This window comes from Arabidopsis lyrata (genome assembly GCF_000004255.2).
Source record: "Arabidopsis lyrata subsp. lyrata unplaced genomic scaffold ARALYscaffold_6, whole genome shotgun sequence".
Taxonomy (NCBI): domain Eukaryota; kingdom Viridiplantae; phylum Streptophyta; class Magnoliopsida; order Brassicales; family Brassicaceae; genus Arabidopsis; species Arabidopsis lyrata.
This window is the reverse complement of record NW_003302550.1, coordinates 1,198,262-1,211,887: the sequence shown is the minus strand read 5'-3', so window position 1 is coordinate 1,211,887 and position 13,626 is coordinate 1,198,262. Positions and strand designations below refer to the sequence as shown.

The following is a 13,626-nucleotide window of genomic DNA, read 5'->3' as shown; positions in this document are numbered from 1 at the left end:
TATCTAACGGTACATAGATTTAAAAGTACATTAACATCTTCTATTTCATCGGTACGAAACCGCAAACCTGGTGATTAACCAGCAGTGGAAATTATTAGCCGCCATACTTCGGTTTAGAACGATTCTCGAGGACAAACCAACATGCAATAACCTTACGATTAAAAGAGACGACCTGTCATGTTTCATGTAATAACAAAAAAGAGAAAGCAAGAAACATACCAACCCTTGGACCGAGTCCACTGGTCCTTCGTATAAACACAAAAAGATTCTAATCTTTAAAATTTTAAGGGCTTTGTAATATGGAAGGGCTGTCTAAATTTGATTGGTTAACGTGTCGAGGAGTCGTGCTAGGTCCCCTCTCATGTGTTAAGGTTTGATGATCCCGTATAGTTTTGGTCTGTGCGGTTCATATATACTCACATTCTCACAACAAGTAAACAACATAAAGTGAAGAGGAGGTACATTTACACATACATGTAGACAAATTAGGTAAATTCAATGATTTAACCAAAAAAAAGGCAAATTCAATAAAAACAAATTTTACATTTTTATGACTACCGCATAATATTGTATTATTGTTACAAGAAAAAAAAACTATACGGATTTCGATCAATCCCTTTTCTTGGTTTAAGTTTTTGAGTTTTTTTTTAGGATCTTAAAATATTAACCAAAGTAAAACTGAAACGAATAATTTGTTGTTGTTGTTAAGGATAACTATTCTAACAATTTCATCTTTGACAAGATCTCATTGTAATATCAATTTCGTATTGCTCCCGTTAGAGTAATTTCATATATATTCGATTATATCGGTTTTTGGTTTGGATTGGATAATGTGTGTTCGTATAGTATTACTATGTTGAGTTACGTTTTATGAGTTTTCAATTCAAAACTAATTTACAAATAATATCTTCAACTGGTAGGAGCTTCTTCTGCGATGCTTTTGTACTGCGAAAGCTGCAAAAAACATCATCGTGTCTCTTTCTCCTTTTCCATTTATTTCTGGTTTTACTTCCCTTTTTGTTTTCCTTTTTCTTTTGCAAATGACTTAGTATTATGCAAGCTGCAAAGACTTTTTTTTTTTTTTTTTCTTTTTTCGAACATAGCTGCAAAGACTCTTTTGGAAGATTAGTATTTGCGACCAAAGTAAAATATCACAAGAAAATTGTCTTTTGGGAGAGTCCAAGGGTTGAGGAAGAGAGTAGATAACACATTTTCTGTTCACAATCTTGGTTCTGATTTACACAATCTAGAACGAAATTTCTGGTTAAAATAATCATCTATACATAGCCAACTATATTGTTCATTCCCAATTCACCACTGTATATATCCCAACGCGCTGTGATCCACCACACATACTTGAGTACATTTTGTCAACACTACTGTTTCATCTTCTGAAAATTTCTCATTTTGACTATATCTATACACATACTTTTATAAGATAATATAAAGTTTACACAAACCCGTGCATTATAGTAAACTAGACAGAAAATAACTCTAGTATTACGCATCATATAAACCAATCTACCTCTGTTTCTAACTAAACTCCCAACTCTTACAATTAAGAATCATTAATAGCATTTCACATTTTTTGAGATAAACCCTTTAGCCCAAAAAAAAAGGTATTAGACATTGTCTCAGTTCCAGTAATATGCAGGGGAAGAAAGCCGGAGAGCAACAAAACCTAGCACTGTAATAACCTCATCAAAACTGGCGAAATCTATAAACAACTGACCTGTGAGCCGAATCTTTAAGAAGAAGAAGATGTTCATTATTGTTCGTCAATGAGAGACTTCAACCTCTGTCTGAATTCAGGAATCTCTTGTGCCTCCACGACCATCACAAGACCCGTCAACTGATAATTCTTCAACTGCTAGAATCGGCGTTATACCCTAAGTATTACAAACCACAAACAAGTGAATCAAACTTATGTGATTCCGGAAATAGTATGTTGGCATTAAAGAGATAACTTACCTCTTGAGATGTACCGAGCTGCGAGTGTATAGGGAATGTAAAGGACCAAGAGGTAAGCTGCAATGCATTTTTTCAACAAATGGTTAAGAGTATAACCTTTTCTTTTCACACGGGAAGTCGAGTAGGTAATGTGAGAATAAGTACCTCGAGAAAAATTTCATCTTCAGGAATATTGTTTCCTCGTTCTCTTCTTCACCACGACAGGGTTTCCTCTGCTTGGGATGCTTCAACTATATAACCAAGTATCTACATCACATAGTTAAAACAAGAAAGAGAACTCGAGAACCGCAAAAAAATCTTACAAGAACACTTACCTTATGAATCTTAGTGATTAGAATATATGACTTGAAGCGGAATGACCCTCGAAGCTGTTCTGTAGGCTGTAAACAGAAGTTAAAAATTGCAAAATTTCGTAGATTTTTAACATTGCTCATAAGAAAAGAAGTTGCCTAAAGTTAACTTTGAATGATCAAACCTCGTCTTCAGTGGCCCATGAGACTTCGTCGAACAATCCATCATATAGTGGAGGAAGGAGTTGTGGAGGAAGATTCATCACTCTTTGAGATACCAATAAACCGACATCTTTCGCCTTTTTCTCTACGAGTAGTTCTAGATCACTAGCAACATTCTTCTCCGAACAAACTTTGAGAAGAAACTCTTTTAGCTCTCTAAAGCACTTATTGTCCTGAACACACAAAAAAATATTATACAGTAGTTAATAGATTGCTTACCGCAAAGCATAATAGCAAATACGAACAAACACCTTTGAACATTATAATTACTTCAACAAGCTTAGCAATCAAATGAGATCATTCATAATCACAGCACATTATCAAGTCGATCATTAAGCATAGATAAAAGTAAATTCACTTAGCAAAGGTGAGTTACATGGCTTGCCTTGTATCTTGCCAAGTTAAGAGCAGTGACAAGAGCAAATAATGCATCATCCTCATCATCTGCTACTTTGACCACAGTTCCCACTTCCCACCGTTGTTTGATCCAATATCAAATCCACAAAACCACTCAAATCCCACTCCTTGTCATCGAGATAGTTTTGCAGGAGAATCTTGACTCCATGAAAGTATGTACCTTTCCCTTCAAAGATCAAACACCGAAATTACAACGTCACAAAAAGATAAACGAAATCAACAGCAGAGTAACTTCACAAAATCGCTTACCTGAGAGTCTTCTTCATCAGAGGATTCCAACAGTTGTTGCTCTTTCCTATTATTGATAAATTAGGGTACTTTGAATCTACAAAGTTAAGAATGAGACATACTTATCAAGTCACTACAATGTTCTGAATTGAGAAAGTCTCAAACTTTAAGGTAACTACTAACCAAAAGATATATCTGGAAGAGGCAATTTACGTCTAGCCGTTGAAGCAAAGGTAAGAGAACGCATAAACGGTGAAAATGCTAAAGGTTGATACTTTGACAATCTTCTTCTCCCTGATGGCCTTCGAGGCATCTACTCAATAAAAAAAAAATTCAGGCTAATTCACCAGAACCTATGCAAAGTTTGTCCCTTCTCTATGAACTGAAGATAATAATCATAGTTCATAAGAGAAGAGAGTATGAATAGCAAAACTTATTCATTAGACTAGTTTACCAGAAATCGAAAGTACTTAAAAATTTAAATTGAGAGGCTGTAAAATTTGGATTGAGATTGAAAAGTCTTTTAGTACTCATGAAACTTACCGACGGTGGAGCGAAGTTGAAACACCGGTCAGATAATCGGCGGCGACTGGATAGAGACGAAAGTCAGGGAAGAAGAACCTAGTCTACTAAAGAAACGGGACTAAACCGAATGGTTCAATTAAATCAGTCCATACCGGATCTTTTTCTTAATCAATCGTACCGGGACGGTTCGACTGTAAACCCGATCTCTGTTCTTTCCAAATCAAAGCCCACTTTTTAAACTGACCCAATTGGAGCCTAAACCGGAAGGAAAGGAGTGATGTTTTTTAATTAGGTGGTGAATGGAACAGTAACACAACAGCTAAGGTTTGGTACTAATTATTCACATCATCACATGGTCAAAACCAGTTTTACTGCTCATATTTTGAATAATGTTGCTCTCGTCAAAACCACCTTTTTCTAATTTGCTAAGTACACTTTACTTTTGTTTCTAAAATCCGATATATTTACTGTGTTTTTGGTTTTGTGATAATTACTTTGTGAGTTGTGGCAATAATTAACGAAGAGTTTAGCAAATTAGAATTTTCTTCGAAGAAAACAAAAAAGGTTTGTTGCGAAGAATTGAGGAAGTAAAAGTTAAGAGAAAGTTAGTTTCATTCACATGCTAAAACATGTGATCTCTTCGTAGATCTTTTGACTAAACCCAACGAATGACAAACTATTTAACAAATGAGTCCCGAAATATTAATAATTAAATTTTATTTCTTGTGTGTTTGCATGAAAAATGTGAGAGGTGACGAATGTCTTCTTCTGGATGAATTGCGTGTTAAGGTTTACCATCTTTGAATTCGAATACGACGTTACTACCTAAGCATGCAGCTTCAAACAAACTAACATTGTATCTTTTTTTTCAAGCAACTTCCTTAATCTCTCTTCCTTAAAAACCCCTAATCATTCACCACTTCTTCGCTCACTCCTCTCTATCTTTTACTATATTCAAACAGAAAATGAAGATGTTTATTATAATGTTCATGAGCTTTTCAGTTATCGCCTGCGTTGGGACCGGTCAGCCACTTGTACCGGCTCTAATCATAATGGGAGATTCAGTTGTCGATGCTGGTAACAACAACCACCTCAATACCCTCGTTAAAGCCAATTTTCCTCCCTATGGCCGCGACTTCTTCGCCCACAATGCCACTGGCCGTTTCTCTAACGGAAAACTTGCCACTGACTTTACCGGTTTGAACCAGCCTAATTCACTATCCACGTTACATATAGTAGTACCATTTATCATTTCCTTATCCTTAGGCTTTGTTTGTTGTTTGAGCAGCTGAGAGTTTAGGGTTCACTTCTTACCCGGTGGCGTACCTTAGCCAAGAAGCTAATGGGACAAATCTGTTAACCGGAGCCAATTTCGCCTCTGGTGCTTCCGGTTTTGACGACGGAACTGCCCTATTTTACGTAACTAACCTCCTCCTCCTCAACCCTGTTTAATCCGGCTATTAAGTTAGTTAAACTGGAATACTTTTAACATTTTATGGGTTTATCATATTGTAGAATGCAATAACATTGAACCAACAGCTGGAAAACTACAAAGAGTACCAAAACAAAGTGACGAACATTGTGGGAAGAGAAAGAGCAAATGAGATATTCTCAGGCGCGATTCATCTTCTAAGCACGGGATCAAGCGATTTTCTTCAAAGCTATTACATCAATCCGATCCTTAACCTGATTTTCACGCCTGATCAATACTCGGATCGTCTCTTGAGATCCTATTCCACCTTTGTGCAAGTAAATTAACCAATACCGTACCACACCGATCGAACCAACTTTTAATTTTTCCGGTTTACTCTGAACCGGTGGTCGATTTTTTTTTTTTTTTTGTTGGCAGAATTTGTATGGTTTAGGTGCTAGAAAGATTGGAGTGACGACGTTACCGCCCTTGGGTTGTTTACCTGCTGCAATAACGACGTTTGGTGAAGCTGGGAACAATACGTGCGTCGAAAGACTAAACCGGGATGCGGTTTCCTTCAATACCAAACTCAACAACACGTCTATGAACTTAACCAACAATCTTCCCGGTCTGAAATTGGTCGTCTTTGACATCTATAATCCTCTGTTGAGCATGGTCATGAACCCTGTCGAGAATGGTACGGTTTTTATCCAACCGCAACTTTATTTGACTAACACCGAAGACACTTTTTTCTCATTAAAAATATTACAATATTTATATATTTGAATGTAGGGTTTTTGGAATCAAGAAGGGCTTGTTGTGGAACCGGGACAGTGGAAACTTCGTTCCTATGTAATGCAAGATCGGTGGGTACATGTTCGAATGCTACCAATTACGTGTTTTGGGATGGTTTTCATCCATCCGAGGCAGCCAATCGTGTCATCGCAAATAATCTTCTTGTCCAAGGAATCCCCCTTATCTCTTAAACCTAAGTTTATTCCAAAATATTGATTCAAACAGTCAAAATATGATGAAATATATTCTAGATCATTATTTAAAGGTTTGGTTTCGAAATTATGGTTGCTTTAAACAAAACAGTCAAAATATTTTCTTTTTGTTATTCACATTCATCTTTTCTCTTATGTAACATCATCTTAACTAGTTACATCAAACACAGACTAATAGAGAAGAAACTCAAGAGTAAACTAATTTGTAATGTATATAATTTCAGTTACGGAGATATTGATCATATCAATAGTACATGGCGAAATGTATATATTGTATAATAATATAGGGATCCTAAATAAAATTTCTTCATTACAAAATTGGTCTTTCTCTTCTGAAGTAAAGAGGGACAAGTGAAGGTTTATCCATGGCGATTTAGCGCCCAAAAGCTCAAAAATTCATTCATGTCCACCGTTAATCATCACTGTATCCTCAACTTTCCTCATATCCCACCTTCAATTCCTGCGAATCATCGTCCCAAACTTCATTCTTCTCTTTCCCTCTATCGAAAACCCGAACGCCTCTTTACCATCTCTGCGTCTCTGTCGCTTTCACCAGCAACCATCCATGAGTGTTCTTCTTCCCCATCATCTTCTTCTTCATCGTTCGAGAAGGAAGAAAGGGAAGAGATTGAATCTATTGTTGATGGGTTTTTCTATCTGCTTCGATTGTCTGCTCAATACCACGACGTCGAGGTAACAAAAGCTGTACACGCTTCGTTTCTTAAGCTCAGAGAAGAAAAAACCCGTCTTGGAAATGCCCTAATCTCTACATATCTCAAACTTGGTTTCCCTCGTGAAGCTTTTCTCGTCTTCGTGTCTCTTTCTTCACCAACGGTGGTTTCTTACACAGCTCTTATCTCGGGTTTCTCAAGGTTAAACCTTGAAATTGAGGCTCTTAAGGTTTTCTTCAGGATGAGAAAAGCAGGTATTGTCCAGCCGAATGAGTATACTTTCGTAGCGATTTTGACTGCTTGCGTGAGAGTTTCGCGATTCTCGCTTGGGATTCAGATTCATGGATTGATAGTTAAATCAGGGTTTTTGAATTCTGTGTTTGTTGGTAATTCGTTAATGAGTCTGTATTCAAAGGATTCTGGGTCTTCGTGTGATGATGTGCTTAAGTTGTTCGATGAAATTCCTCACAGAGATGTGGCTTCTTGGAACACTGTGATTTCGAGTTTAGTGAAAGAGGGAAAGTCTCATAAAGCTTTTAATTTGTTTTATGAGATGAACAGAGTCGAAGGACTTGGAGTTGATTGTTTTACGCTTTCAACGCTTTTGAGCTCTTGCACTGATTCTAGTGACTTATTGAGAGGCAGAGAACTCCACGGTCGTGCAATTAGAATAGGGTTGATGCAGGAATTGAGTGTCAATAACGCTTTGATTGGGTTTTATTCTAAATTTGGGGATATGAAAAAGGTAGAGAGTTTGTACGAGATGATGATGGTGCAAGATGCCGTTACTTTCACGGAGATGATCACTGCTTACATGGCATTTGGAATGGTGGATTCCGCTGTTGAGATATTCGAGAATATAACTGAGAAAAACACTATTACCTATAACGCGCTCATGGCTGGGTTCTGTAGAAACGGCCATGGCTTGAAGGCACTGAAATTATTCACTGAAATGCTGCAGAGAGGTGTTGAGTTGACGGATTTCAGTTTAACAAGCGCTGTGGACGCTTGTGGTTTAGTTTCAGAGAAGAGAGTAAGCGAACAGATTCACGGGTTTTGTATTAAGTTTGGATGTCTTTTAAACCCTTGTATCCAGACTGCGTTGCTTGATATGTGCACAAGGTGTGAAAGGATGGCAGATGCTGAGGAGATGTTTGAACAATGGCCTTCTAATCTCGATAGGTCGAAGGCAACGACGTCAATACTCGGTGGTTACGCTCGGAATGGCTTACCTGATAAGGCTTTATCGCTATTCCATCGCACTCTCTGTGAAGAGGAGTTGTTTTTAGATGAAGTTTCGTTGACTTTGATTCTTGCGGTCTGCGGGACATTAGGGTTTCGGGAAATGGGTTATCAGATCCATTGCTATGCTCTTAAAGCTGGCTACTTTTCTGATGTATGCTTGGGGAATTCTTTGATTAGCATGTATTCGAAATGTTGTGACTCAGATGATGCCATAAAGGTTTTCAACACTATGCAAGAACATGATGTTGTTTCTTGGAACAGCTTGATTTCTTGCTACATCCTTCAAAGAAATGGTAATGAGGCACTGGCTCTATGGTCGAGGATGAATGAGGAAGAGATCAAGCCTGACATGATCACGCTCACTCTTGTTATTTCTGCATTTCGGTATACAGAGTCAAATAAGCTTAGTAGCTGCCGTGATCTGTTTCTCTCCATGAAGACTATCTATGACATTGAACCAACGACTGAACATTACACTGCATTCGTCCGTGTTCTGGGTCATTGGGGTCTTCTTGAAGAAGCGGAAGACACAATAAACTCGATGCCGTTTCAGCCCGAGGTCTCTGTTTTGAGAGCTCTGCTTGATAGCTGCAGAGTCCATTCAAACACAAGCGTTGCAAAACGAGTAGCAAAGCTTGTACTATCGACAAAACCAGAAAACCCGTCTGAGTACATCCTCAAATCCAACATCTACTCAGCTTCTGGACTCTGGCATCGCTCTGAAATGATAAGAGAGGAAATGCGGGAAAGAGGTTACCGGAAACATCCTTCTAAGAGCTGGATAATCCATGAGAAGAAAGTACATTCCTTTCACGCGCGTGACACATCCCACCCGCAAGAGAAAGATATATACAGCGGATTGGAGATACTGATAATGGAATGTCTGAAATCTGGATACGAACCAAACACAGAGTTTGTTCTTCAGGAGGTTGATGAGTTTATGAAGAAGAGTTTCTTGTTTCACCACAGCGCGAAACTCGCAGTGACTTATGGCATTCTCACAAGCAATACTCGGGGAAAGCCGGTTCGGGTTGTGAAGAACGTGATGCTCTGTGGTGATTGTCATGAGTTCTTCAAGTATGTTTCAGTTGTGGTAAAGAGAGAGATAGTTTTGAGAGATTCGTCAGGATTTCATCATTTTGTGAATGGCAAGTGTTCTTGTAGAGATCTCTGGTGAATCAACGAAGACCTTAGTTTTTGTAATGTTTAATTTATATAATCATAAGTTGTTAATACGAGAGTTTTGGGAGCTCTGCTCGATAGCTACAGAGTCCATTCAAAGTTTCAAACAAAAAAGTTGATATTACAACTTGGATACAAGAGTGTTTTGGTTTGGATTGGTTAGGACGGGGTTGAAATTGATAGAAATCAAAGTTTGGGGTTAAAATTGATAGAAATAAAAGTTTGCATGTGAAAAGAAAAGAGAGAGTGGAAAGATGGACGCTTGGCACGAGGTGACGAGGGAGCAACCACTTATTACCAAATGTTATTCTTCCATTCACCTTCTTTTAAATTCTTTGCTCCTAAAACCGAAAGCAAAAAAAAAGTTAAAATAAAACTCTCTTCTTTAATTTTGATTCTTCGTCTTCTTATTTCTTCTCAAAGAAAGAGATATTAAGCGTGAGAGAGAGATGGGAGATGAAGATGTTGATGGGAAGTGTAGAAACATGTCTGCATGTTCCTCAACGACTTCGTATTCAACTAAACTCTTTCTCTTCATGGTTCCTCTTGTTGTCATTTCTGCTTTCGTCTTTGTAAATATTGGTCCTAAAACTCCAACTTCTTTCTTAACCTCTTTGTCCACTTCTTCTCATCATCTCCCTCCTTCTCCGTCTCTGCCTCCGGCTCCGGCGCCGGCGCTATCTCCTCTGCCACCGGAGATGCTTCCCTCGTTGTCAGCATCATCTTTATCTACTAAAGTGGAATCTATTCAGGTTAGAGAAATTACTTAGAAATACCAAAATTATTCCTTTCTTCATTCTTCATCTTTGCATGTCTTTTCTTCTTTCCGGCTATTTTATTTATTTATTTTCTATTCTTATTTCTTACAAACAAATATTTATTTTAATGTTGTTTTACCAACATATATCATAACATTTATCATTTATGTTTTAAATTCCGTGGTCAAACTACAGTCAACTGTAAAAAATATTTTGTCAACTAGTCAAATGTGAATCTTAATTCGTTTTCATTTAAGACCAGTCGCCAAAACCGCAAAATAAGGAAGCAAAGATTACAGAGAAATGTTTTTTTGATATACGTAGGGACGGGTGATATAAATTTGAACTAATTAATCAACAACAACACATATGTTTTTATTTCTTTGAAAGTAATTTATTTACTGATATGGAATCATTCTTTAATTTCATTTATGTACAATAGTCTAAAGAATAACATTGATTCAACAGGATGATTATAATCGCACGATTCAAATGAATCTGATCAACGTTACTACAACGAGTAGTAACGTCACTTCTACGGCATCATTGGAACCAAAGAAGAGAAGAGTTCTTAGCAATTTAGAGAAGATCGAATTCGAGCTACAAAAAGCTCGAGCCTCCATTAAAGCCGCTTCGATGGATGATCCCGTGGACGACCCGGACTATGTTCCTCTTGGTCCTATGTATTGGAACGCGAAGGTCTTTCATCGGTAAGTAAAAAGAATATTTATGTTTACTTTCTAATCTTTTAAGAAAGAAAAAAAAATTAAGTTACTACAATTTGGATTCGCTAATAATTTATTAGAATTTAATTTAAGTCAAACGGGTTGGTACTAAGAATTTATTGGCTCGTTAAAAAAGTATCTGAATTAAATTAAAGTCAAACAGGTTGGAAACTATGAATTTATTGGCTTGCTAATTATTATTTGAACTAAATTTAAGTCATACAGGTTGGCATTATGAATCATAATTAAGGCTTGGAACTGGTTTTTACTTTGTACTAAATTGATGGGGAAACCTGGCAAGGAAGTTTCAATTAAATTTGAGTTACGTTTTTAGTAATTTTTTATATTTAATTTCTTGCTAAATTGTAGAAATTTTTTTTCATTAAATTAGTGAATGCAAGAGATTTGTGGTGTCCCATCTTATACAGTTTATATACAGTTTATATGCGTAGCGTAAGCAGAGTAAGGAATCACATACCTTATTTTTTTGGGGGAACTATATTCGTAAAAGCAAAATATTATTATTGGCCCATGTTACATGGTTTAGTAAAATAAGGTAACCAATGACGGCATAACTTGAGGATTGATCTTGAAAACCAGATTAAGTAAAGACATTCTAGCCTGTGCACAAAATGTTTCATGTGGTCCAGTGTAGAGAATGGGACAGATTTTCTTATGATAATTTGCTAACACTACATGATGTGCTTACAATTTTTTTTGTTTCTGTAATGAAATGTTTAGGAGTTACTTGGAGATGGAGAAACAATTCAAGATATATGTGTACAAAGAAGGCGAGCCACCGTTGTTCCATGACGGTCCATGCAAAAGCATCTACTCTATGGAAGGAAGTTTCATCTATGAGATGGAAACCGATACGCGTTTCCGGACCAATAATCCTGACAAAGCACATGCTTTTTATTTACCCTTTAGTGTTGTCAAGATGGTAAGATACGTGTATGAACGCAACTCCCGCGATTTCAGCCCCATCCGAAATACAGTCAGGGATTACATCAATCTTGTGGGTGATAAATACCCATATTGGAACCGCAGCATCGGAGCCGATCACTTCATACTTTCTTGCCACGACTGGGTACGCTAACAATATATTTCCCCCACTAGGACGTATATCGTCTGATTAGCTAGTTATCGTTATAATCTTGAAAATCTCTTTGGTATAGGGTCCTGAGGCAAGCTTTTCTCATCCACATTTAGGACATAATTCGATTCGAGCTTTATGTAATGCCAACACGTCAGAGAAATTCAAACCAAGAAAAGATGTGTCAATACCGGAGATTAATCTACGGACAGGATCATTAACTGGATTGGTCGGTGGGCCATCACCTTCCAGCCGTCCAATCCTTGCCTTCTTTGCAGGGGGTGTACACGGACCGGTAAGGCCAGTCCTGCTCGAACATTGGGAGAACAAAGATAATGACATTAGAGTCCACAAGTATCTCCCTAGAGGAACGTCTTATTCTGACATGATGCGGAACAGCAAGTTCTGCATTTGTCCGAGTGGTTATGAGGTTGCGAGCCCGAGGATCGTGGAAGCACTTTACTCGGGTTGTGTCCCGGTTCTGATAAACTCAGGCTACGTTCCTCCTTTCAGCGATGTATTGAACTGGAGATCGTTCTCAGTCATCGTTTCAGTGGAAGACATACCGAATTTGAAGACGATATTGACAGCGATATCGCCGAGACAGTACCTAAGGATGTACAGAAGAGTTTTGAAGGTAAGGCGACATTTTGAAGTGAATTCTCCGGCCAAGAGGTTTGATGTGTTTCATATGATTCTTCATTCGATTTGGGTAAGGAGATTGAATGTGAGGATCCGTGAGGTCTAAGTTTGGTCGGGTGTGTTTAATAAATTTGTCAGATTTTTGTCTGTTTAGGGTGTGTAATACAAATAACTGGAGTTTTCATGTGTCATTATTGTGAAATCATTATTGGTGTTTTCATGTGTCAAATATGTTGAGTGTTTTAGTTCATTAATTTTGTAATAAGCCAATAATGATTATATTTGCATATTTTTAATTTGTTACTCTCTCTGTTTCACAAAGAGTGTCATTTTAGAGTTTTGCACACAGATTAAGAAAATATTAAATTTTTTGTTTTTTCTAAACAAAAACATCATTAACTATATACCTAAACATAATCTGTCCAATAGTAAAACAATCTGCAGAATACTAATAGTCATAAAACATAAAAAATCATTAAATTTTGCATTGAAAACCTAAAACGACACTCTTTGTGAAACAAAAATAAAACCTTAAAACGACACTCTTTATGAAACGGAGGGAGTATTTGATATGTCACAAATAATCAAGTGTAAATAGTAAAAATAGCTTATGCATTGAAATACTGTGACTATTAATTAATCGGATAAGTGATAATTAGGTGACTTTTCGGTGTTCATTTACCCTGTTAACTAAATAATTTCAGTTGAACTATATTTTATATTAGACAAATTGATATAAATACTTTTTTTTATTTTTTTTGCTAATAAGAATGTAAATACATGTCCAAGGTTTGGGCTCAGCTATTCAAGATTCACATGTAGCTGGGCCTGGGCCAAGCCGGGTAACGATTTGTCCATTGAGAAAAACACTAGTGGCAGATTCGTAAATTTTATGTTCACATAAGGGGTTTTACGTCATTTAACGGTGAAAGCTTCGACGTTTGAGCATCGGAAAGCGCAGTAGCAATAGTAGCGGATGGTTGTCACGTAATTTCTCTATCTCCTTCTCTGCTTCTGCAGCTATAATTGCTCTGTCAAGTATTATTGTTACTATCATTCATCTCTTCTTGGGATTCACGTTATGCGTGCGTATGTATGTCCAATTAATCTGAGAACTTGTTTGATCCGAAAGCAAGTCCCTTGAAAGGTCATGAGAAAAACGTTTCGTTTGGTTTAACGCTATAGTTTTGTTTTGACTGACTTTCTATGAGAGACTTTCTGAGACTCACAAATTTT

General features: G+C 37.2%; 4 protein-coding genes across 4 annotated transcripts; 3 read left to right on the top strand and 1 right to left on the bottom strand.

The window, feature by feature from the left end:
* Positions 1–1,967: 1,967 nt before the first annotated feature.
* LOC9309185 (protein BCCIP homolog) lies at positions 1,968–4,397 on the bottom strand. The gene is given in 10 exon segments (XM_021022095.1): positions 1,968–2,028; positions 2,116–2,201; positions 2,286–2,351; positions 2,447–2,656; positions 2,869–2,958; positions 2,960–3,004; positions 3,150–3,202; positions 3,205–3,225; positions 3,312–3,441; positions 3,603–4,397. Coding segments are annotated over 10 exon segments (822 nt in total). The 5' UTR covers positions 3,663–4,397.
* LOC9309184 (GDSL esterase/lipase At5g03820) lies at positions 4,380–6,138 on the top strand. Its single transcript, XM_002873070.2, has 5 exons — positions 4,380–4,850; positions 4,942–5,072; positions 5,169–5,402; positions 5,503–5,761; positions 5,857–6,138. The coding sequence occupies exons 1-5, from the start codon at positions 4,619–4,621 to the stop codon at positions 6,048–6,050; spliced, it is 1,050 nt and encodes a 349-aa protein (XP_002873116.2). The 5' UTR covers positions 4,380–4,618; the 3' UTR covers positions 6,051–6,138.
* Positions 6,139–6,256: 118 nt separating this feature from the next.
* On the top strand, positions 6,257–9,247 carry LOC9309183 (pentatricopeptide repeat-containing protein At5g03800). The gene has a single exon (XM_002873069.2). The coding sequence runs from the start codon at positions 6,474–6,476 to the stop codon at positions 9,162–9,164; it is 2,691 nt and encodes an 896-aa protein (XP_002873115.1). The 5' UTR covers positions 6,257–6,473; the 3' UTR covers positions 9,165–9,247.
* A 280-nt stretch (positions 9,248–9,527) lies between these two features.
* LOC9307130 (probable glycosyltransferase At5g03795) lies at positions 9,528–12,686 on the top strand. The gene is made up of 4 exons (XM_002873068.2): positions 9,528–9,921; positions 10,396–10,637; positions 11,394–11,742; positions 11,831–12,686. The coding sequence occupies exons 1-4, from the start codon at positions 9,619–9,621 to the stop codon at positions 12,494–12,496; spliced, it is 1,560 nt and encodes a 519-aa protein (XP_002873114.1). The 5' UTR covers positions 9,528–9,618; the 3' UTR covers positions 12,497–12,686.
* The last annotated feature ends 940 nt before the right edge of the window (positions 12,687–13,626 follow it).